This window comes from Sturnira hondurensis, unplaced genomic scaffold (genome assembly GCF_014824575.4).
Source record: "Sturnira hondurensis isolate 20B ecotype Veracruz unplaced genomic scaffold, ASM1482457v3 Scaffold0016663, whole genome shotgun sequence".
Classification (NCBI taxonomy): domain Eukaryota; kingdom Metazoa; phylum Chordata; class Mammalia; order Chiroptera; family Phyllostomidae; genus Sturnira; species Sturnira hondurensis.
In genome coordinates this window covers 4,435,522-4,458,375 of record NW_028089294.1, presented here as the reverse complement: position 1 = coordinate 4,458,375, position 22,854 = coordinate 4,435,522, and the positions used below count along the sequence as shown (strand labels likewise).

Genomic DNA, 22,854 nt, shown 5'->3' with positions numbered 1-22,854 from the left:
CTCAGCACACCTTTCCTCTCTGCCTTTGTGCTCCCTATTCCTTTCTCTTGGGTGCAACCTAGGCTGGCATCGCCGGCACCTTTCTGTTACTTTCTCGGGCCCTCTTCCCACGCAATGTCTTGATTTTTCTCTCTCCAGGGCTCCCGAAGCCACTGAAAATTGGAGCGAGTATCGCAGAGGTTGTGAACCTCCTGCAGACCAACCAGCTCCTTGTCTCCTGTCTGTATCCCCTGCCAAGCAGGGTCCTGGCTTTGAGTTCACAGTAAATCGTGTTGCATAGTTAACACCACGCTGCACTGTCCTGTGCCAGGCACCCCTCTTGCCTGGTACTCATGGCGAGAAAACGAGGACTTACAGAAGCTGTACGCCCAGAATCACAGCTGTGTGCCACATCGCCAGTACTCTGAGCAGTTGCTGAGACCCTGTGAGAAGGCACAAAGTGAGCACTCCAGCTGAAAGTAAAACTGGACTCTCTTAAGAGTATTCTATTTATTCAAAACCAAAAAAACAAGAACAATCCTTTTTGCAAGACGTTCCCAGTCTGGATAGCTTACACTGGGAGGTCATCTTCTTCCATTTAATCAAATACCCATTTCCTGGCATAATCACCAAGTCTGCGAATTCCAGTAAATTATTAAGCAAGCTTTAGAGTGCAAATTGTTCTTCCCAGTACAATTCACTCCTGAAGTCTGCAGTGACTGAACTGCATACTTTTTTCCATGTCTGTGAGCACAGTTTTCATCTAATATTTGTTTTTATGACAAAACATATTTGTAGAGTTTTTGTACGTGAAAGCAGCATTCCTGAACTACGGTGGAACTCAGAGCTGTAGGGGGCACGAAATCACGGTAATTTACGGCTTTGGTGTTGTACAGTCGAGTGTGGGAGTGTTTCCATTAGAAGTGTATCCTGTGGGCTTGACAAAACCCGTATTATGCAGCCCTGGTACAAATAAAAGAAATGTCTGCATTAGCAAATTCAAAATAGGCACTTACCTTTTATTTGCATGAAGAAAAGAAACATCATTGTGCACAGGTAGAGCGAAAACACTGAATCAGCTTCAGACCTCGGGCCCTGGCACATTTGTCAGGACTGGTCTGCTCTGGGGCCCACGCTTGTAAGTGGTATTATCTCCATCAGCCCTGCCCCAGGTGTGCACTTGCTGAAACTCTCTTCATTGTTTCCTTGTCATTTCCTCCCCAGGAACATGACCCACGGGTGAGAACAGAGCCTGGCATTGGTGCCCTGGAATCGTCGTTGAGGAAATCAGTGGGCACACCTGTTTCCCTTTCCACGCCAGGTTTTTGCTGGGATGTGTGATCTGTGTGCATTGGAGGGTTTTCTCACACTTGTTTTCACAAGAAGTTGAAGATGCCACTTTGTAGCTTGGAGCTTAGATAAGGGGGCGGAGGCCCATGAAGCCCTTTAAAGCCTGTGTTCCCATGTGTAAACACTGTCGCATCTGCTGTGCAGAGCGGGGGGGCTCAGACGTGTGATAGCCACAGCCGAGCATGGTCGCAAGGACAAGAGGGGCGACAATCGTAGAGCCCTAGTTTTAACACGGCAGGAGAGCTTTCGGCAGTTTGGGGAAAGCCTCCAGTTCTGCAGAAAGACCAGTCCATCGTGCCAGCAATGAATGTGAGCTCTGTTCCAGAGAAAGCTGGTGTTAACCAGCTGCAAAGTCGATGTACTTGTGATTCTGTGTCTTAAGTTGACGTGGGTTTGAAAATCTCAACCCACAGCTTGAAACACTATTGTTTTAATTATTAAACATGCCTGAAACATGTTCAGCTGTTCCCGCCTGGCAGCCAAAAAGGGGCCGGGGCCCTCCTGCTGGCTCCCCCTGCAGACACTGCCTGGGGCAGACGAGTGATGGGGATTCCTCTCTGATTGCTTCATAGCCTGGCCCCCTTGAAGAATTGACCAGGTCAAAACAAATGACGGATGACTTGAGATTTGAATAACCTACTTTAGGCCGTTTGCAGATAAGGATTTTTATTTTCAGGTATGAACAGTTGGCGTATTTTCCAAATACACACAGGTTAATCAGCAAGATGCTTCCTCGCTGTCCCATCCGAGCCCCTCGCTCCTTCCTCGGAGCCTGCCTGGGCCCGAAGGACAGTGACGCAGGGTGGCTGTGCCGAACCCCTTGAAGTGACTGATTTTCGTCTCAGTAGCACTCTGAGCCCCGGGTCTGTACTTAACACTTGGATTTGGTGTAGACTTGATTATCACTGCTGCTGGCTGTTTAATCTGAGATCAAAACCAGAAGGAAAGCAGGAGAAAGAAAAAAGCAAACGCACTGCCTACCTCTGTGAGGCTGACCAGGGAGACTAGTTTGACCCAGGGCAAGATTGTGTCCTAACGTTTATAGGAACAAGAGCAGTTAGATCACATCGGGAAATATTTGAGTCGATACAGGTAATGATTTTCTGCTTAATTAAAAGTCCCCGTCAATAGCATAATTTACAGTTAGAGGGCTTAAAATGCAAATTCCCAAACCATGACCTCTGGGTGAAGAGCCTGCAAACCAGAGCCTGGGGCCAAGTCCAGCCGCTGCCTGATTGTGCAAACGGTGTTTCATTGGAACACAGCCATGCCGCCCACACTGTCTGGTCGCTTTGCAGCCACAGCTGATTGAGCAGCTGCAACAGAGACCTCATGGCCTGCAAAGCCCAAAAGATTTGCTCTCCGACCCTCCACAGGCAAAGTTGACAGTCTCTGCTTCTGGTAGTGACACAAGCAGACCCCTACCCCTCGCAATGCAGGGGGTGGGGCAAAGTGAGCTGCATTTGTGCCTCTAGAGCAGTGAGCGGCTCTCCCTGGCCTCACCTGCCCTGGGAAGCATTTTAGAAAAACAGGCCGTTGGAATCAGAGTCTCTGGGGGCAGGTCCACACTGGCATTTGGTAAAAGATCCAGGGTGGGCAAGCAGGGTGGAGAACCGGAATGCTCTAGGGGGACAACAATACCCGAAAGAAATGGCGGCTGTTGGAGTTTCTCCATCCCCGCGGCCCCGCACACCGGAACCCACGCAGTTGTTACTAAAGCGCTCCGCAGTCTGAGCAACCGGAACTGCCACTGGGACAGACACGCCTTCGTGGCTGTCAACCCTCTCTGCACATCGGAATCACTGAGGAGTTAAAGGAAAACCCCAATGCCTGCTTTCTCCTGCTCCCTTCTCCACTCAGGCCTAGACCCCAGGTGACCAGTGCAGGTGGGGGATCTGGGGTGGGCCCGAGGAGGGTGAGGAAGGCAAAGGCAGGGGCAGCTTGCCATGGAGATGCAGCCTGGGCCAGGTGAGGGGGTCGGCAAGCCTGCAGGTGCAGTGTAGGTGGAAAGTGGGTTACACGCAGGGAGGAACCCAATGAATGAAAATATTAAGGGTAATGGAAGCCAAGCCTCTCCCAACTGGAGGAGGGAGCTACCGCTATGAGAAGGGAGAGGTCTGGGATCAACTCTGAGCTGCAGGGTTGGAGTTTGACATATTAATATCCCTTAGCTCCTTCCACTGACGGCCCGGGAGAGCCACACCCCGAAAGTAATGAGCATACTTATCACTCGGATTGGGGCCTTCAAACGCCCTTTTCCGCTGAAAGGAACCAGTGTTTTTTAGGGCAGCGTCTGCTCCCTGGACAGGGTGGGCATGTACTAGATGAGCCTGAAACACTTCCTTGTGAAAGAAAATGTTCGAAGAGTGACGGAGACGTGTCCGAAGGATGCAGAAGCCGGCTTGAAAGGGCTCTCGTGGCCAAATCAGGGACAATTTGAGCATCAAAATCAATAATGGGTGTAAAGGAGTATAACACAATGAATAAAATAGGAAACCATGAATTTGTATCGATAATTTTAAAATGAATAAATGAGACATTTAATGAGGAATGGAAAGTTTACATAGTTTGAAAGTGCTTACCTACAAACGACCTATTTATTACAGAAGCAGGGCAAACAGTGACTTTTCTGTGCGGAAGCCTGGCACACCCCTTTCCTCCGGGGATCAAGGAGAGTGTCATAAAAAAGGGGACAAACTGCAATCACCTGCTAGGAGGCAGTGCTGCGGTATAGCGCCAAAGGGGCGTGGCCTCGGTTTAAACCCCCAAATATACCAGATAAATCCAAATCGAAAGCTAGCCTGTGAAACCTGTGTGTGTCAAGGCCAGGAAAGTTAAGGAAAGCTGAGGGGTGTGGTAAACTGAAGGAGACCACAGAGAACTGTCCACTAGCCTGACACTTGATCCTGAGCTGGACCCTTGGCTGTGAAGGACGTTGCCGGGGCAGCATGTGAACCTTGAATCCGGTCTGCCCGTCTGATGGCTGCGATTACGAGGCAATGACACGAATATCTGGAGGTTGTGCCGTAAAAGAGCGCAGCTCCTCGCATTCAGATGTGCACACAGATCACCCAGGGATCTTCCTAAGATGCAGATTCTGGCTCAGAGGGCCTGGGCGGGGCCCGAGGCGACGCCCGTGCTGCTGGCCAGGGGACGTGAGGTGAACAGTGTTGTCTCCAATACACTCGCCTCACCCCCTCTCTTGGTTGCAGACCCTGGCTTTCCTTTCGGAACAATGCCCTCCCTGCTCTCCGTGCTCCTGTGTTGGGTCACACGGTCCCCAATGCTGAGACAAGAAGCATGTGAGAGCCCAGGGCTGGCCGTGAGACCCAGCTGGGGCCAGGGAGATACAACCGTAAGAGACCCGGTTGAGCTGACACAGCCTCTATGAAACTCTTCACCTTCCAGAATGTTCCTAAGATTCCAAGCCTTTCTGTGGCCCGGGCCTTGCCTTCTAACCTCTAAAGGGCTTTTCAGATGGGACTCCACCACATAGCAGCTGGGTAACCTTACTTAGCAAACTAAACTTGTCTGTGCCTCAGTTTCCTCATCTATAAAAATGGGATACTGCCCACCACAAAGCTTACTTTGAGAAGTGAATGTCATTGACATGAAGTGTTTTGTTTTGTACCTGGCTCAGAGTAGGTACTCAATAAATTTTTCACTATTCAGTTTGGCTTTGGAGTCCATGGCCCCACACGAAAAGGGTAGCATCTCACTGGCAGGTTTTAGGTCCTTTCCGTGTAGAGAGCGGCTCATTGCAGAGCTTGGGGACTCTGCAGGGGGAGGCTAACATTCCACTCGCTGTTACGTTTTCGGTTCCTCTGAGCCCTGTCGATCCTTGCATAGTTCTGAAGCAGCTCGGGTGCCCATCAGTAGATGAATGGATAAAAAAGCAGTGGTACATTTTCACAGTGGAAACCTACTCGGCCATAAAAAAAGAAGGAGATCTTACCTTTGGTGACAGCATGGATGGACCTGGAGAGCATTGTGCTAAGTGAAACAAGCCAGTCAGTCAAAGACAAATACCATGTGGTTTCGCTTATATGTGGCATCTAATGAACCAAATTAACTAATGAACAAAACAGAAAGAGACTCACAAATGCAGAGAGCAGACTGACAGCTGTCAGGGGAAGGGGATGGGGAGCTGGGTGAAAAAGGTGAAGGATTTAAGCCAAAACCCCCCACACAGACACAGACACCAGTATGGTGATTACCAGAGGGAAGGGTGGGGGAGATAGAAGAGGGTAAAGCAGGGACAAATGGTGATGGAAGGAGGATTGGGGTGGTGAACACACAATAAAGAAAAGTCTTGCATGTCCTAGTTACTTGATTCCTACCTAACTGGCTTCCATCCTGTATTGAGTTGCCTATATAAATGTGTATCAAAAGGAATAAATTAGCAACGTTGTAGTAAGGCTTTCACATTCCAAGCAATCTGGGCTCTGACCAGAGAGCAGAAATCCCTTTCGACTGTCTTTATTCTACTGCCATCCTGTGGCCAAGTGGTGCCACTGCAGCACTGTGGGCCGGATGTAGCTGAGCAGCTGACTCCACACTCTTCTCAGGCCTGGGAAGGGGCTCCTTTCGGGGAGGGGAGTGCAATGGAAGGGTCTACTCAAGTCCCCCACCAGTGGACAGGAGGCTGGGCGTGCATCACCAGTCTCGACTTGGTTTCTGTTTGATGAACTTTAAGGACACAAAGTACAGGGCCATGAAGCAACCGCTGATGCCGATGAGGATGAAGTAAATGGCGTAGAGCGGGTAGGAGTCCAGGTGCATAGAGCTGAGGACCTGGAGACACAGACATCAGGAGCTCCTTGAGAAGATGCTCAGATGGATGCCATGTACGGGGAGTCCAAGGCCTTGGCTACTTACTTTGTCTCCCGGGACAGGGATGGTGAGGTTGCCGACCGCCAGGTGGTAAATTTGCCCTTTAAACTGAATCTGCATCAGCCCTTCGAAACACCACCGGAGGAAGGACACTTGGGAAATCCAGGCAGGTACTGAGAACAGCAAGAGACACATCATTCCCACGGGCTAGCCCCTTGCTCCCTGCGAAGCGCCCTGGGGAGAGGGTTGTGGGAGCTGTGTCCCTGGGCAAGGAATCTCCTGAGGCAGCAGGGAGGAGAGGGGACCAAAGGTGAAAGGGCAGAGAGGCAGCTCGGGACGGGGACTGGGACAGGAGACTGAGGGGAAGGTGGGGCCGGGGAGCGGCTGCAGGGTCACCCCATGTTGGTCCCTAATGACGGCAGAGTAGTAATGAGGGGTCCGTATCCGGCACATGCTCAGCCCCCCAGAGCTGATGCACTGTGGAGACTCAGCAGCCCCAAACTAGAGAGTCTGTGTCTGTGTCCTGACCCCCGTGGAGGTGTGATGCTGAGGGGAGGAGGAGGAAGCTGAATCCTGCCTGGTGGGTCAGGAAAGGCCTGGCAGAGAGAGGAGCGTGTGGTGTGGGAGCTTCCGAAGAGCTGGGCGAGGCAGCAGGGAGTGAGCAGCTGCGCCCCCCCCCCCCCAGCCGGTCATGGATTCGCCCTTCAAAAGCTCACTCCACACAGGTGAGGGCTGAGAAGGCTGTGGAGGGACCAGTGTACAGAGACAAGGCTATTGCGTTGGCCTAGGGTCAGGGGATAAGACCAGGGCCAGGGGATAGGGCAACAGTACATTTCAGAAAGACTTGGGAGGCAGAATGGACCTGGCTCACTGGTGATGTGCAGGGTGAGGGACAGTCAAGGGTGACTTCTGGGTGTCAGCTGGGGTTTATCAAAAAGTGCCATCCACACCCCCTTGTGGCGTTAATCCCTTGGAACGCAGCACAGCTGGCCGGGGCGCCTGCTCCTTGAATTGGACCTAAATGGGGAGTTCTTATCTCCAGCCCAAAGCAGGCCTCAGCCACAGAAGGCCTTAAACAGCTTGACCGGGTGAGGGGAGCAAGCCTCACCTGTCCACAGGTTGTTCAAGCTTATCACGAAGCCCCCGGTCAGGTAGAAGGAGTTGTAGAGAGCGTTGCCGAAGAAAGAGGACGCGTGGAAGGTGGGGAGCAGGGCGGCGGCACATAGGGCCATGACCCTGCAGCAGAAGACCACCAGCCACACCAGCAGGAAGTGCAGCAGGAAGGGCTCGGGGCCCGGGCGCAGGCTGGCCAGCCAGTAGGTGGGCATCCCGTAGATGATGGTGTAGGCACAGTGCTGCGGGAGCTCCCCAAGGATCTGCAAAGAGCAGCCTTTGCAAGGATGTGGAGCCAATGTTTTGTTGGCTGCTATTCTTTATGGACGGCTAAAGAGAGCAACCCCCGCCCCCCGAGCTGCTAACCTTCCCTCCCAGGGATGCTCAGGCTGCAGCAGGTGGTGGGGGGTGTGTGGGATACTCGAGCCCAGGCTCACTGCTGGCTTCCCCTGCAGATACCATGTGCTCCCTCCGAGGCAGGTCAGTGCAGTTTTCCCAGCGGGTATCTGCCCCCTAAGACCTGGTTTCAAGTTCCCACTGCCCGGTTTCTGCCTGAGCCTTGCAGCTGTGTGGCCTTGAGACAGCCATGTAACCTCTCTGAGCCTGCACTTCCTTTCAGTGAGAATAGTAACTCCTGCCCAACTTGCTCCAGGGCACGTGGTGGGACTGGAGAGGTGACGTATGCTACAGGTTTCCCACTTTTTCTTTTTGAGGTTTCTGCTGACCGGAAAGTGTCTTTCTTGGTCCACAGTCCTGACCTTCTAGTAAGTGTTTAGAAAAAATATATCAAGTCTCTGAAAGCGCCCTAGGGAAGGTGGCATCTACAGGTGGTTCGACAAAAGGCTTCTCTAATTTCTGTACAATGTGGCACAACTTTCTCTGCCCCCACCCTGCGCCCGGGGCCGTCACTCATTCTCAGCCCCAACCAGTCACCTTGGCAAAGAAGTACGGCCCAGCGGTGTACAGCCCGTCTTCCAGTTCATAGTAAAGCATCGCCCTCTCTGAGTGGCCTAAAATGGGAGAGCAAGAAAGTGAGGTTAATGCACAGCGTTTCTGTTTCCTAGGCTCTCCCAGTACAAATTAAAAGTAGTTAGAGTGCCTAAATGTCCTCTATTTTTTAAAAACTTGAGTAAAACTGCCCTGGTTTAGATGTTTGTGACTCTGTGACTTGTGCGGTGCTGTCAAGTATAAATCCTGCAAGGAGAGGAATGCCTACGACTCCTTGGTAATTTGCCTTCATTTGCATACTAATATTCATGGGTGAACTTTGAAAGCAATGATCTTTTAAGTCACGATCATGGTGACATTACTCAGTGAACGTGTTTTCCCCGGGCACTCAGAGCCCGGCAGGCGGGCTCTGGACCAGTTCCAAGGGCGGCTGATGCCGTGCGTTCTGGCTGCGCCAGGTGGCTCACTGGGAGCCGTGGACACTCACATTTGGCGATGACGTCCAGGATCACGTTGAAGGGGATGAGGGCTCCGATCATGAACAAAAGGGCCGCCGTGTCCATGAAGGAGAGCTTGACAGCCCCGTGGCCGTAGTAGAGGAACCCGATGATCAGGGACATGAGGCAGGCCTCCGCCCCGTGGATGAGCAGGGTTGGGAGGTCTCGAAAGTCGTTGGAAATCTGACGACTTAAAAAACAAAAGAAACAGGTGTCAAGGGCACAACAAACGCCTGTCTTGTGACCTTGGCCATGCCATTCCGTCTCAGTAATGCTCGTTGTTCTCATCTGTGACCACTTCACAGATCCGCTGTGGGTATCAGGCGAGCCCACTGGTGAAAGTGTCCATCTCACGAGCAATACTCAGTAAAGGATCATGTTACTTTTCTCATTGAAGTATCTGCCCTACGATTTTACCTAAAGAAGCCATCCTGAGGAAATAACTCACCAGACATGTACAGAGGGAAGGAGGGATGTACAGAGATGTAGGCTAGAGTTACTTGTAACCGCAACAGCCTGAAAGAGTCTGGCCATCAGCACAGAATTAGCAATGGAATCAGCAGGTAGATGAATTACGGCCAGGTTGGAATGTCTGACCAGACGGGGAGTCAAGGTGCTAAGCAACCCTTCCCCCTAAAGCTCTCCAAAATGATTACAGAACAAAGAACAATATGCAAAGTATGACCCTGGAACAAAGAAAAATAGGCAGAATATAACCCCATCTATGTGCATGGAAACACCTAGAAAGGCTCACACCAAAACTGGCCTCTGGCTCCCTTGAGATTTCTATGACCGCCTGGCCATTAAGGATATTTTGATTTTGTTTACAGAGTAAAAGTTACAGGGATGCTCGGTGTCACAAGGGAGGGCCAGTGCTGTCTTGGTGATGCTGGTTTTTTTCCAATGATTTACCTCTTTAAATTCACTTCAAATTTCAGTCCCTCCTTCGAATTCACTTTAGATGGAAAGGGCTCAATTAGATACGAGACTTCCGGGGTGGGGAGGGGGTGGGTGATGAGGCGGCAGACAGTTACCGGATCAGCGTGGTGAACTGCTGCATGGGGCCAGGCAGCTCCGTGGGAGTCAGGGGGTGCTCCGTGTTCCTTGGGAGGACCAGGCTGTGAGGACGGAGAGTGCGTCATGGGGGCATGGGGGTGGCCACCTTCGGAAGGGCCCTCTCCACCCTGAGCCACCCGGCCTGCCTCACCTCTTCGAACAAGTGCCCACGCCTGGCTCCCTGGCCTCCGCTCTCCACACGAAGTCATTGAAGTCCCGTACTTTTTCCCGAAACAAGGCTGCAAGTGACTGTGCCTTCTCCGTGGTGGCCACTTCCTGCTCTCTGCTCTGCCTGTCTATGCTGGTCAGGTCCACTGTAGGCAGAGGATGTGGGGCTATGGGCGACCTGCTCCCCGCATGTGCTCCCAGGGGAGGTCAGCCCGGAGAGGGCAGAGAGGGCCGGCTCCACTCTGCGGGGCCTGGCCGCATCTCTGGGAAGCCTGCCTCAGGGCGAGGGCTGGTGGACCCGGAAAGGGGCCACAGAGGAGGGCCTGTGGGTGCTGACCCCCAGGCCCACAACCAGGCTTGTGACAGGGACTTGGGACAAAGAAGGAGGCATTGGACCCTCAGGTTCAAAGGCCACGGCACAGTTCTGCCGTGGCTCCAACTCCAGCTGTCCAAGCAGCTTGTGGTGAGGACTCAGCCTCCCAGGAGGACTGGCCAGGTGAGCTGGCCAGGGCCAGGCTGAGCAGTCTGGCCCCCTGGGGAGTGCTAGTTCTCCCTGTAGATTAGTAATTTGGCTTTTGAAGCATCCTGACCAAATGGGAAGAACGTTTTAGCTGGGGGTGCCAGAATCTCACCAACTATAAATAAAATCCTCTCTGTCCCCAGGGAAGGGAGCCGGCATGACAAGTTGGAGAGCCAGGCCCACTGCCTCCCACCTCCACGTTACCCTGTGGGGATACCTGGGCCCCAGGCCACAGGCCTTCTCTTACAGGGCCACCGCAGTGCTGGAAAGGCACCCCTCCCCCTCAGAGGCAAGGCCTTCCCGGCCCAGCCCCGCCCGGTCTCCCCCACTTCTCCCTTGGTGTTGAGGGGTTACCCCTCAATTACTCTTCTTCCCTCCTCCCATTTTCTTTTCTTTTTTTAAAAAGATTTTTAAAACTTATTTTTAGAGAGAGGGGAAGGGAGGGAGAGAGGGAAAGAAATATCAATGTGTGGTTGCCTCTCAAGCGCCCCCAGCTGGGAACCTGGCCTGCGACCCAGGCATGTGCCCTAAATGTAAATTGAACCAGCAACCCTCTGCTTAGCAGTCTGGCGCTCAATCCACTGCGCTGCACCAGCCAGGGCCACTCCTCCCATTCTCATGGTACCTCTCAAAGACGAATAATGTCTGGGAGGGGTCTTATAAATTGTGATGTGTCCCCTCTTTGTGCCAGGCGGGAGCTCAGAAAGCCAGATTCTCTGAGTACCACCGGTCCCTGACCACCCCAGATGGTCAGGGTTACCAGCTCCAGGGCTTATAGGCAAGAGCCTCCACCCCCCAAAAAATTAAATTAAAAGTAAAGAAAAAAGAAGGTTTTTCTCAGGTCTGTTATGGGCATTTGACTCCTGGTGACCCCACTCTGGGGTTACTGCAGTTTCTCCCAGTGGCCAGGTTGGCAGGCGCCCTCTGAACCTTCACGTGGGAACGGCTAGCCAGAGGTGACACACTGGCCCAAAGCCAGGCTGGCCAGTGCGGGGAGCAAGGGTGAGCTCTATATGAGTTCACACAGGTTGAGGGCTGGTGGGTAGAGAGCATGCCGTCCTAGAGGAGGGCTTGAGGGTGGGTACTGGGGAGAGGGAGCAGGCAGTAGGGCCAGGAGGCAGGGCGGGGGCCAGAGCACCATCTGGGAATCCCAGTTCTGCACCTTATGACTATGCAAGGGGTTTAACTCTTTGGGTTCCTGCCTTCTCATTTGTGAGGATGCAGATGACCTTGGCCTGGCAGGGCTTCGAGGGTCAAAGGGACACCCTTTTGTGAGGGGGTGCCTTTGGGTCCCGTGTCTGCCCTCAAGGAGATGGTGCCTGTCACCAGGCTTGCTGCACCAGGCTCTCCAGGGAGGAAGGCTGGGGTTCCAACTACCTATAAGAAAGGCAGCTGCTCCCCAACCCCATGCACCTGCGAAGCCCGTCCGACAGCCACCATGCTCTTCAGCGTCAGGGTCCGGGCACCTGCTTCCAGAGCAGGCACCTGGAAAGGCAGCTGTGCCCACAGGAAGAAGGACAGGTCCACGTTTCCCCCGAGGGCCAAATGCTGAGAGCTCAGGCCCTCAAGCAGAAAGGCATCTCTGGTGCTGATGGAGCAATTTTTCTGCCTAGAGATTCATTGGCCGAGGCCACCACAAAGGCCCTGAGCTGGCCTGCACCCTGGGCCCTACGCCACCGTGGCTGGGGGCTCCCTGTCTCTGTGGGTGCAGCTTTAAGGTCTTTCTGGAGGCTCCCCAATCTCAAATATCCTGTTTCTATGTAGAGTCTAAATAAACACAATTCTGGAAATTGATCCAAACTCTCTTGGGTCGTTACGTCCCCTCCAGCTTGGAGCATCCCAGTGTCTTATCTGTTGTGCGCACGAGGGAGGCTATGCCAGAAGCTGCTTTTCTCATCTCCAGCTTGGCAAGCTGACCCAGTCGGCCCACCTCCATCCTCAGTCCCGCTCTCCTGAGTCTTTCCACCAAGCCCTGGGGAGCCCCGTGCACCGGGTCTCAGGCCCAGCTGGCTCACCGTAGAAGTCGGCAGGGTTGCTATAGCGAGGACAGGGGTGGCCGACCGCTGTGAAATACTGGACCATGTGCTGGGCTGCCCCCAAGTAGATGGTGACGCCAGACGCCATCAGAAGGACCAAGTCGAACAGCCGGAAGATGTCTGACCGAGGCTGGTGGAGGGAGATGAGCACCAGCCGGTTGCCTTTGGCCAGCCTGGACAGGGTTTTCACCAGGTTGTGGGCTGTGAAGCTGTCGAGCCCAGAGGTGGGTTCATCCAGAACGAGGATTCCTTCCCAACAGAGAGAGGAGCCTGGTAAGTCGGCAAGTCTCTGGATGGACCCGGCCAAGCCAGGTGGGCGACACGGGCCCCCTCATGCCCGCCCGGCACCCCTCACCTGGGTTCCACAGAAGCTGCACCCCAATGCTGACTCTCCGCCGCTCGCCCCCTGACACCCCCCGCACACAGGTGTTCCCCACTGGAGTGTTGGCGCACTGCCGCAGCCGCAGCTCCGCGATCACGTCATCCACCTGAGGACGGGAGGGGTCCAGGGCTTCCGAGGCCGCCTCCGTGGGCTTCCCTGACATAGTCTGCCCCCGATATCAAACCAGCTGGTCCTCTGGATGGGTGTAACACTCCAGCCTTCATCTCCCTGGTCCACGCCTGTCCCCTGACCGGCCCACGCTGCCTGAGCAGTTGTCATGGGCTCTGCATGTGTTGGGAACGAGGCCTTGTCTCAGGACAAGACAGGTGGGCTCCCTGCTCACATGAAGGACCACAGCACAGGTGAACACACACTCATCCCACATTTTGTCACCTGCCGTGAGGGGAACCAACTGGCCCAAGGGCCACGGGGCTTCAAAGGACAACTGAAGGGCAGGGCTGCACATGGAGTGGGATTTTCCAGGTGGACGGTGGTGAGCTGGGGCCTGAGTCAGCGGGGGAGGACGTCACAACTTTGGGGGTCCCCAGGGTCCGTTAGTTACCCTTTTGTTGCGCTGGGCCTGGGAGAAGGCTCTGGGCAGGCGCAGCTGGGCCACGAAAGCCAAGGTCTCGCGGACGGTCAGGTTGGGGAGCAGCTGGTCGTGCTGGCGCACGTGGGCCACGCACTTCCTCACCAGCTGCGGCGTGCTGGGCTGCCCGTTGATCCAGACGTGGCCTGACTTCACTTTGCTGCCATGGCCTCGCCCCGTGATCACGTCCAGCAGAGAGGCTCTCCCGCAGCCTGCGGAGCCCCCAGAGGCGTCCTAAGACCCGGGGTCCTGAGGGGCCAGCCTGGATGCCGCTGCTGCCTGCGCAGTCTCCGGCTACCCTGGGCTGCTCTGTCCTTGCAGAAGTGACCTGTCCTAGGGAAGCTGCACAACACTCAGCCCTGGGTGGGACGGCCCCAGCAGCTGGGGCTCGGGGCCCACAGCCAAGCGGAGTGCCCTCTGGGCGCTGGCAGCTCACTGGTGCTGGTGGTGGAGGCCAGGGGTGGAGGCCAGTTCTGCCACTGGGAGAAGGATGGCCTGCCTGGCCTGCAGGGCCTATCCTGTCCCTCAAAAGCAAGGCTGGTGTTAATTGCCCCGCGAAGCATCACTATTTTGGGCTGACAGATGTACCCACAGTGTCACCATTCAAGCTGACTTTGTGGGAAGGACTGAGTTGGAGAATGAACAGGGCGTCTTTTAAAAATGCAAAAGTCCATCTATTTTCAAAAATAAGGGAGGAAAAAACAGAAGGTACAGATGTGGAAATGATTTAAAAACGACAGGGCACGTGAGTACACTGAGTTCTGAGTTCCTTCCCACCTTTTACATGCCCTTATTTTATCACTAACACTTGTTACTCTAAAAAGCGGGGAGGTGTCCATGGCGCATAAATTAACACCATCATTCTTCTGGAACGACACAGCAATTACTATCGATCTGGGAAGGGTGTGTCACTTCCTGCGCAGAGGCTCTGGGACAGCTGTCGGGCTGTGACAGAGAATGGCCCTGGGCCCAGATGCCTCTTGCAGACAGGCTAGGAGGCGCTCCAACCCCTTCCCCCAGGTCGGGTTTCGGTTTCTCTACTCCAAATTCCTTTCAGAGAGCAAATCTGCCAAGTTGTTTCTACACCAGGAAGGTGCCCGTGTACACCATGGAGCACGCTGCCACGAGCCCCGTGCCTCCCGCAGGCAACCCCATGGCCCCTGTGCAAAAGACAAGCATTGGGAAGCTCCCCCAGGGATCCTTCTGCAGAGAAACACAGGTTTTCCATATAGAAAAGGGCCCTTCCTACTGCCTCCTGGGCGAACCTCCGTCAAGGTTCCTGAGAACTAGGGGTCTTGTGATGCGTTCCTTCTTTGTGCAAGGCTCAGGAANAGGTGCCCGTGTACACCATGGAGCACGCTGCCACGAGCCCCGTGCCTCCCGCAGGCAACCCCATGGCCCCTGTGCAAAAGACAAGCATTGGGAAGCTCCCCCAGGGATCCGTCTGCAGAGAAACACAGGTTTTCCGTATAGAAAAGGGCCCTTCCTACTGCCTCCTGGGCGAACCTCCGTCAAGGTTCCTGAGAACTAGGGGTCTTGTGATGCGTTCCTTCTTTGTGCAAGGCTCAGGAAGCCAGATTCTCTGGGTACTGCCAGGCCCTGCACCCCAGATGGTGAGGGTCACCTGCTCCAGGGCTTATAGGCAAGAGCCTCCACCAAGAAATAAAAATAAAAGTAAAGAGAAAGAAAGTTTTTCTCAGGTCTGTTATGGGCATTTGACTCCTGGTGACCCCACTCCGGGGTTACTGCAGTTTCTCCCAGTGGCCAGGTTGGCAGGTGCCCTCTGACCTCTCACCTGGGAACTTAAATGGAGCAAAATACCGGGAGAGAAGCCAGAGAGGTGGGCCCTGGCCCTGTGCTCTGCTCAGCTTCGACATCAGCTCCAGTCTCTGGGAGCATGGTGGGGGTGGGTGTTGGGCAACATTCGCAGGGACTGTGGGACTCCCACCCAGGGAGGGGAAAGGCCACGTTTCCTAAATGAGCCTTTGGGAGAGGGGTAGGTGGCCTTCCCAGCGCCTCGGGAGCCAGGAAAAAACACCCGGGACTCAGGACCCTCATGAAATGGCTGGAATCTCAGTGGCGAACACCCGTGAGCTGCTGCTTCAGTGGGTGTAGCTCAAATGCCTGAGGCCGTTTGATTTTATTATTTTTTTGGCATTAGGACCAGAATTTTGTGTGTGTGAGAATGGAGTGACAGTCACAGGAAGTACTACAAAAAAACTTTCTGGGAAATCATCTTAAAAATTTCAGCCAAGTAAACCTGAAGCTGAACACACTGAGCGGGGGGTCAGAGGACCCAGAGCCTTTCCTGAGGGGCACAGGGGGCTGACAGCACGGGGTGGGGGTAGGGGGGGTGAACCACGATGACACTAAGGCTGTGTGGAAGGACCGGGTAAGGCCCCCTCTGTCTCCTAGATTCTTCTGAAGTAGAGACTTTTTCTTGCTTGGATCAGAATTGCAGGGACAGGACCATGCAGGTGGGACTTGGTGTGTGTGGCTGTGCCAGTTACAAAGTGCATTCACACACAGCTGATCTTTGGTTAGACAATAAACAGAACTTCCCTATGGGAAGACTGTAAAAGTCTGGAGCAGATGTCCAAAAAGTGGACTAATCTGGAAATGATTAATTAAAGGGCTAAAGGGCTGTCTGTCACAGTATTCGAGGCAGAAACGCCTCACTCTGAGCTCACAATCAGGAGACCAAGGTTCCAGCTCCAGGTCTGCCTAAAACGGACATGCTCAGGCTGTGTGTTTGTGTGTGTGCACACATGTGTGTGTAGGGGCTGGGGAAGACACTCTAGAAATATGGAGGGCTAGATAATTTAAAAGCTTCCAAACAAGTAAGGAGAGGAAAGGCGAGGACAGCGACAGGGACTACCTCTGCTCTCCAAGCCCCCTGCAGCCCCGGGGTCCTGCAGTTCCGAGTCTGGCCTGCGGACGGGGCTGCTGGAGGCCCTCTCAGGACCTGGTCTGCGCGTGTGGTGGGAGGCTGCGCTCAGACTTGGAGGGGCTGTGTCTACTCAATGTCTGACCCTGCGAATCCGGGAACCTGACTGTGGGGAACCATGAATGCAATGGTGGCAGAGGAGCCCCCTGAAAAGATCGTTCCATTCTGAAGCTGCCTGGTGATCTTGGGAAGATTTCTGCCTTGTCTCCACCCAGGCGTCACAGGCAGGACCTCTGGCTGCAGCTGTGAGGGGCACGCCCCTCCTTCCTCTCCAGCGAGTCTCAGTGACCACCTGAGAGCTGGTTGATGGAGGAGCAGAAAACGCAACCCAGGTCTGTCTGACCCAGAACCTGTGTTCTCAGATGCTCTGCCAGAGTACTGCACTGGGCAGTGAAGGGTTCTATGGGAAGCCCCCATTTGTTTGAGGGCCATTCTGCGTCCCACTGCCCCACTCTCTGCCCCTAGCAGTACCTGAGCTCCCTATGATGGCCAGCATCTGCCCACTCCTCACTTTGAAGCTCAGGTTCTGGATGCCCTGCTCGCACGAGTCCTTGCGAGATGTCCAAGGCATCTTGAACTGAGCCAGCCGCTCAAACCAAGGCACCTGGGAGGCCGCGTCCACCTGTGGGGAGACAGCAGAAGGCTCCTCAGAGAGCTGAATGGCTCAGGAGCTCCAGCAGCTTCTGTGCAGCTCGCTACAGCAGGCAGCCCTGCTGACACGCCACAGGCCCCAGGGGCTCCCCACCTGGGCCTCCCAGACTCGGAGGCTGGAGCCCCCCCAAGTCAAGAACCTGAAGCTGCCATTTCTAAGCCTTCATGAAGATAACATGTGGAAAACACGTGTAATAACAGAACAGGAAAAAAAATACGACTTGAAGTAAGATGATGCTGCCTTACTCAGTAACAATTGTAATGCACTAATAATGTACCGGTTGTTGACTATGCGCAGGGCATTGTGGTAAGCCATTTCTATGCATTATCTCGATCTCCACTGCAAACCTGTTACACAGGCACGGTTATAATCCCTGCTCTACAGATAAAGCTCCGAGCAGCTAAGGAGCTTGCTCAGGGGCACACGGCAGCGAGTGGCAACACAGAGAAAGGTGGTGGCCTGACTTCATTGGCTTGTCCCACTTGGCTCCACAGGGAGTCGGCACTGGGCCTTGGAGGTTCACTATCCCAGGCCCCCGCCTATGCCACCTGGGCCACCTGGGTCTGCCCCTGGGGAGGTGTGGGAAAGGGGGGTCTTTGGATCTGGCTGGGGCGGGGGTTGTCCCTGACAGTCCCCGAAAGACCCTTGCACTCTGAATGTTGTTATAAGCTCCACTGACAGCACATTTTACCCAAAAAAGGTGCCCAGATGAAAACTATCTACATAAAGTCCATGGCTTGGTCCATAGTGTGGTGCCACTGTTGACATCTTTGTTTTGATAACTGAGCTGCCGGGAAGCAGGATGTTGCATTGTGGGGAGTGGGACAAAGGGTAATGGGAACTCTGGGGAAATCTGTGCTATTTTTGCAACCTTTTCAAAAGTCTACAGTGATTTCAAAATATAAAATTAAAAAGGAGTTTTAGAGATCCCCCCCCCCCATCGGGTCACACGGTTTGCTTCAGGGTTTAGCCAAGGCCTTGTTCTCTATTCATGCCCCACAACCTCCCTCTATAGAAAGTGCAGCTGTAGGAAGGCTCAGCTGTCCTTGGGCCCATCACCAGGGGCAGCAGCTTGGGCTCCATCTTTGGGAGCAGATGCCCCCTCCCCTCCCTCTTAGGGGACTCTTTGGCCTTCCCTGCCCGCTCTTCCCACCTCGTTCTTAGGGGTGCCTCTACCTGGTAGCTGAGGCCTCGGACTTCCAAGGTGTTGGACTGGCCACTGTAGGTGAAGTACAGGCTGTTGTCACCTTCAGAGAACAAACTGTCCTGGAGGCCCTGCAGGGAGGCACGACAAGGGGGTGACTTCAGGAGCTGCGGAGGGATACAGGATGAAGCGGAGGAGGAGCCCTGACAGGCGAGAGCAGAAGCTGGCGTGGCAGAGATCCTGAATTGGCAAAACCTGGGTTTAGGGGAGTGGGGTTCCCAAGAAAATAGGAACCTCAAGGGGGCTCATCTACTCTTGCCTGCAGAGAGAGTTTTCGGATGTGCCCCTGAAGTTCGGCTCGGGCCTCTGAGAACCTCTTCTGCAGGCCAGTGGAACGTGAACCCAAGCAGCCCCCGATGGACAAGATGCAGTCTTGGGACCGGAGGGAGCCCCTTGAGCCTCCGCACTCTGGGAAGACCTGAGCTGGGAACCGCCCTCTAACTGCCCTTCCCTGAACCTGACTCAGTAGCTCCTCCCGCCAAACAGACTTCACACACACAGCGAGTGAGAGGACAACACCGTGGCGCTGTCATCGCTGGGGGTGGCTAGGCACCGAACGAATCAATGTTTTTGGTATCAGCACATACCCTTGCGTGGTGTTAACTATCTGCAGTTCTGAATTCCTTCTGTTCTATCAATTCAATCATGTAATTGAGGCACCCCACCCCCACCCCGCAAAACCATGTCTAGTAAAAGTTTCTGTTTCTGAATGCATTCACATTTTCCTCCACTTCTGTAGTGCAGGGGAAGGTGTGTGTTCGAGAACGAACTCCTGTTGACTCCCGTCTTCTTCCCTCAGAGACCCATCCCTTCGATCAGTCAAGCAGCCCGGGAACACTCACTGGGGCCCATGTCACACTTCAGGCACGGGGCGTGGGACAAAGAGCCTTGGCGAAGCTTAGATGCCAGTGGATGAGACAGGTGAAGAGGGTGGAGCGGTGCAGGCCGGGTGTAGAGACACCCCATTGGGGTGCATTTTCACTGTGTATACGATGTGCTGTAGGTGAAAACTTTGTGATTCGTGTGAAAACAATGCCCGACAGTCCTTGTCAGAGCCTCCCTGCGGTGGCGGAGGTGAGAGGTCCTTGGGAAGGACCCTGCAGAGCCCTGGAAGTGGAGGACGTGAATACAGGTGACAGTCAGTGGCAGGCCCACTGCGGGTGGTCCCCAGATTTCTGGGGGACTGTGGGAACAGCAGACCGGTAGCTACCTACCTTGTTTAAAGTTAGAACTATTACCATAACGATCTTAAAGGATATAGAAGAACGTGGGAGAGATGAAGAGCTAATTTGGCAGAAGCAGCGCTATTTGGGGGGAACAGAGAGCAATACATGGGGATGGGGGTACAGGGGTGGGGGTCGGGCTTCAGAGCTTTTGATAATTGGCAGTGAGTTCATGAGGGTTCACTATTCTTTAAACTGAGCTGCCTGAAATATTTCAAAATACGTTTTCAAACTGAGAGAGCTAGCCAGTGAGTAGAACTTCAGATTCCTACACCCCCCAGCTGCTAAGGCCTCCCAGGCAGAAGCCAGATGTGGGGGTGGGGGGAGGGTGGGGGGGCTCGGCCCCCTCAGAGGTGGGCAATGAAGCTCCTGAGAAGATGAAGAGCAGATCGGAAAGCTGCTGGATTCCAACAGGGCCGTGGCCCTGACCCTCTCTCACCACCTCCACCACCAGCATTCACACGGCCCAGTCTTACCTCTCCGTTTTGTTACATTATAAGAAATTCTATCAATTGCTAATACGTATCCTGTATGTCTGTTTTTAAACAGCAAGTATCTGCAGGAAGGATCTCAGCCAATACGGATAAGACTCGCGTTAGCTCAGAGATTGCGTCCCGTCTGTGGATAGCACCTGGCCCTCCCAGGTTAGATTCCCCGGCTGCTGAGAAAGGCCAGGTTGGACATTTTGGAATCTGGAGCAGTATGTGGAGGGGAATCTCAAGCCTGGGGGTTCCCCTTTCCAGGCAGGTTGGTGTGGTGGTGGGGGGGGCTGGGGCCCAGAGGAAAGAGGCAGCAGGATGGACAGATGGGTAAACATCAGCAGAGCGGTGTGGGGTCCCTGCCCTTGGCTTCCCCTGCCCCTTCACCAGGACAGGCGGGGGCAGCCCAGACCTGGCCACCATCGAGGGACTGTGCCTTCGGGAGCAATGCAGGCAGCTCAACTTCCAGAAAAAAAGAGAACTTATGGCCTCTGTTCCATTTTGAAATATTTTTGTTGGCTCCCAGGAAGGATTTGTTAGACTTTTCCTGAGGTTTTGACAAACTCTCTGTATTTTTCAAATACTTAAATATCTATTCGGCTGACATCTTAATCAGTATGACTGTCAGAACATCACTTGAATTTCTGACAGGTGACACCCAAAAAAGCAAAAGCGGGTTTATTTGTAGGTAACCAGCTCGGCTCCTGCTGGGCTACACTGTAATTTCTCCTTCTATTAACTTCTGATCAAGTTCCTGAGTGAGAAGCGTAGGGAAGAAGGAACCAGGGAGCACAGGGCACATAGTCCTTGTCCTAAGACGAGGAGCCCCTGCCTTGGGCCGCTAGAGACATGGTGAGGGCCTGCGCCTGGGGAAGCTCTCAGAGCTGGCCCTTGGCTGAGGGGCTGAGCGGGGCCTTTTCTCAAACGTCTAGATCAGATCTCTCACAGCTCTGCCCCGAGGCCTTGGCCCCTCTCACCCTCCTCTGGTCATGACCCTTCCCATGGACCAAGGAGTCTGCGGGCGAAGACCACTGCCACTCCAGAAACCCAGGACCCCAAATTCCCTGTGCTAATGACCCCCACTCTCAGGGCCATGGGAGCCTCATCCCAGGCCCGTCCTGTACTGCCTGACTGGGCTCCCCAGGCTGGAGGGGCATTTGTCTGTGCAGAGTGTGTGGGCGGTTCCCCGCAGGAGGGGTGTATGAGGTTGTATGTGAGTGGGGGCTGGACACAGACAGGGCACAGGCTGTGGTAGAGACTGAAAGCTGGTTTCCCCATGCTAGCACATGCTAGTTGTCCCTCCAAGAAGGCTTAGAATTTTTATTTTATTTCATTGATTGATTTCTGGAGAGAGAGAGACAATGATTTGTTTTGCCACTTATTGATGCATTAATTGGTTGATTCCTATATGTGCCCTGACTGGGGATTGAACCTGCAACCTTGGTGTGTGGGGACAACACTCTAACCAACTGAGCTACCCAGCCAGGGCCAAAGTCCCAGAATTCTTAAATTTGCACTTGGCATTCCAGACTGGGGGAAGGGTATATGAAGGTAAGAGGATAGAAACTATTTTTAATTAACAGTTCTTAGCTTGATGAATAACTGTAAAACATCTAAATATATGATACACAGCCCTCATCGTCTCGTTCTCTGGGCACCTTAAGTAACAGAATCGGAGGAAAGAGAACTGGAAATAATAACAGCCGGCTTCAGGCAGCTCTCTGCCTCCCGAGCTACGGGCTCCAGACCTTCCAGGCAGACAGGTAGCTGTCCCTGAGCTTATATCCTATTCGGGCTGTGAGCACTGCGGTCTGGGCTCTGGGGAGTCACTTTTTGGGGGTGACTGGCTCCATGGGGTGCTAGGTTCCTTGGGCCTGGCTGAAGCCAGCAACTCAAGGCCAGCCCAGGGAACTTAGGGCCTTCCTGGTCGTGTGGTCCCTGTCTTTTGCCTCCTCTTCCCCAGAGCAGGCCAAGACAGAAGGGTGGGGCGGGGTGAAGCAAAGGTGGAGGGTGGAGACCTGTTGTCTTTCCAATTTCCCACTTGGCCTCCCATTGCAAACCCCACCCACAACCCAACTTTGGTCCAAGGCCAGAAACCTTGGATCCCAACCTCTTGGCTCCTGGCTGGCACCTGGGCCTTAGTTGCTCTCTGGGATTTCTGCCTGCTGTAGCGATATTTTGAACAGAAATTTCAGTATTTGTGTAATGCCACCTGCCCTCCTATCTCACAAGTTTACTGTCACTGGCCTTCTGAGCTTGACAGCCACACGGACAAAGGAGACCCCTCAGAGTCCTGGCATGTGCGAGCACATTTCTGTGGTGGAGTCTTACGTGTAAAAGCTGGGCCCCCCCAAGGGGCCAGCAAGAACATCATTTCCCTGTAGTGCAGACCCCAGGGCTGGAAGTGACCTTGGAGGCCCCCACCAGGAGTCTCAGAGACCCCCGAATCTGCCCCATCCCTCAGCCCTCCGATGCCCAGGAAATGAGTCCTCCTGCCCATGGTCCTGGGACTCAAGTGGGACAGAGTTTCCTGAGGGAGGGAAGTGAGGCCCGACTCACCCCACCCACCCGGACCGAGGTGGCTCCCCAGCACTCACCGAGGCATCTTGGGGAGCAGCCCTGACCCCAAGCCCTGTGTCCTCCGGGGCCATCTCAGCCATGGAGCCCAGCAGCATCCGCGCCCCTTGCTGCCGATTCCCTTGGACCTTAGCTGTCACCTGCCAGTGCCAGTGTTTTCTCTCTGTCCCAAAGCTGAGCAACCTCTGGCCCTCGTTTGGTGAGCCACTGTCTGTCTCCCAGCATTCCTCTCTGGCAAACGCTCCCACAAACACGGGATGTGTGTTCTGCCCTCTGCCATGTGTTCGGCTAAAGGTACATC

General features: G+C 54.1%; 1 protein-coding gene across 1 annotated transcript; it reads right to left on the bottom strand.

Moving 5' to 3' along the window:
- Positions 1–5,792: 5,792 nt before the first annotated feature.
- On the bottom strand, positions 5,793–22,851 carry ABCG8 (ATP binding cassette subfamily G member 8). Its single transcript, XM_037066577.1, has 13 exons — positions 22,574–22,851; positions 18,247–18,345; positions 16,890–17,040; positions 13,445–13,683; positions 12,856–12,988; positions 12,480–12,749; positions 9,928–10,090; positions 9,755–9,838; positions 8,711–8,910; positions 8,209–8,285; positions 7,271–7,538; positions 6,208–6,335; positions 5,793–6,123 (listed from the first exon to the last, which is right to left on the bottom strand). The coding sequence occupies exons 1-13, from the start codon at positions 22,649–22,651 to the stop codon at positions 5,986–5,988; spliced, it is 2,028 nt and encodes a 675-aa protein (XP_036922472.1). The 5' UTR covers positions 22,652–22,851; the 3' UTR covers positions 5,793–5,985.
- Positions 22,852–22,854: the final 3 nt, after the last annotated feature.

Bases quoted from the DNA above. Each gene is read 5' to 3' on its own strand.
- ABCG8 (XM_037066577.1), bottom strand. From the start codon at position 22,651: ATGCTGCTGGGCTCCATGGCTGAGATGGCCCCGGAGGACACAGGGCTT. The intron at 9,839-9,927 runs GTGAGGCAGGCC...CCGTCCTCACAG, and splicing joins GTGGGCACTTGTTCGAAGAG to CCTGGTCCTCCCAAGGAACA. The intron at 6,336-7,270 runs GTGAGGCTTGCT...TGCTGTTCTCAG, and splicing joins CTTGAACAACCTGTGGACAG to TACCTGCCTGGATTTCCCAA.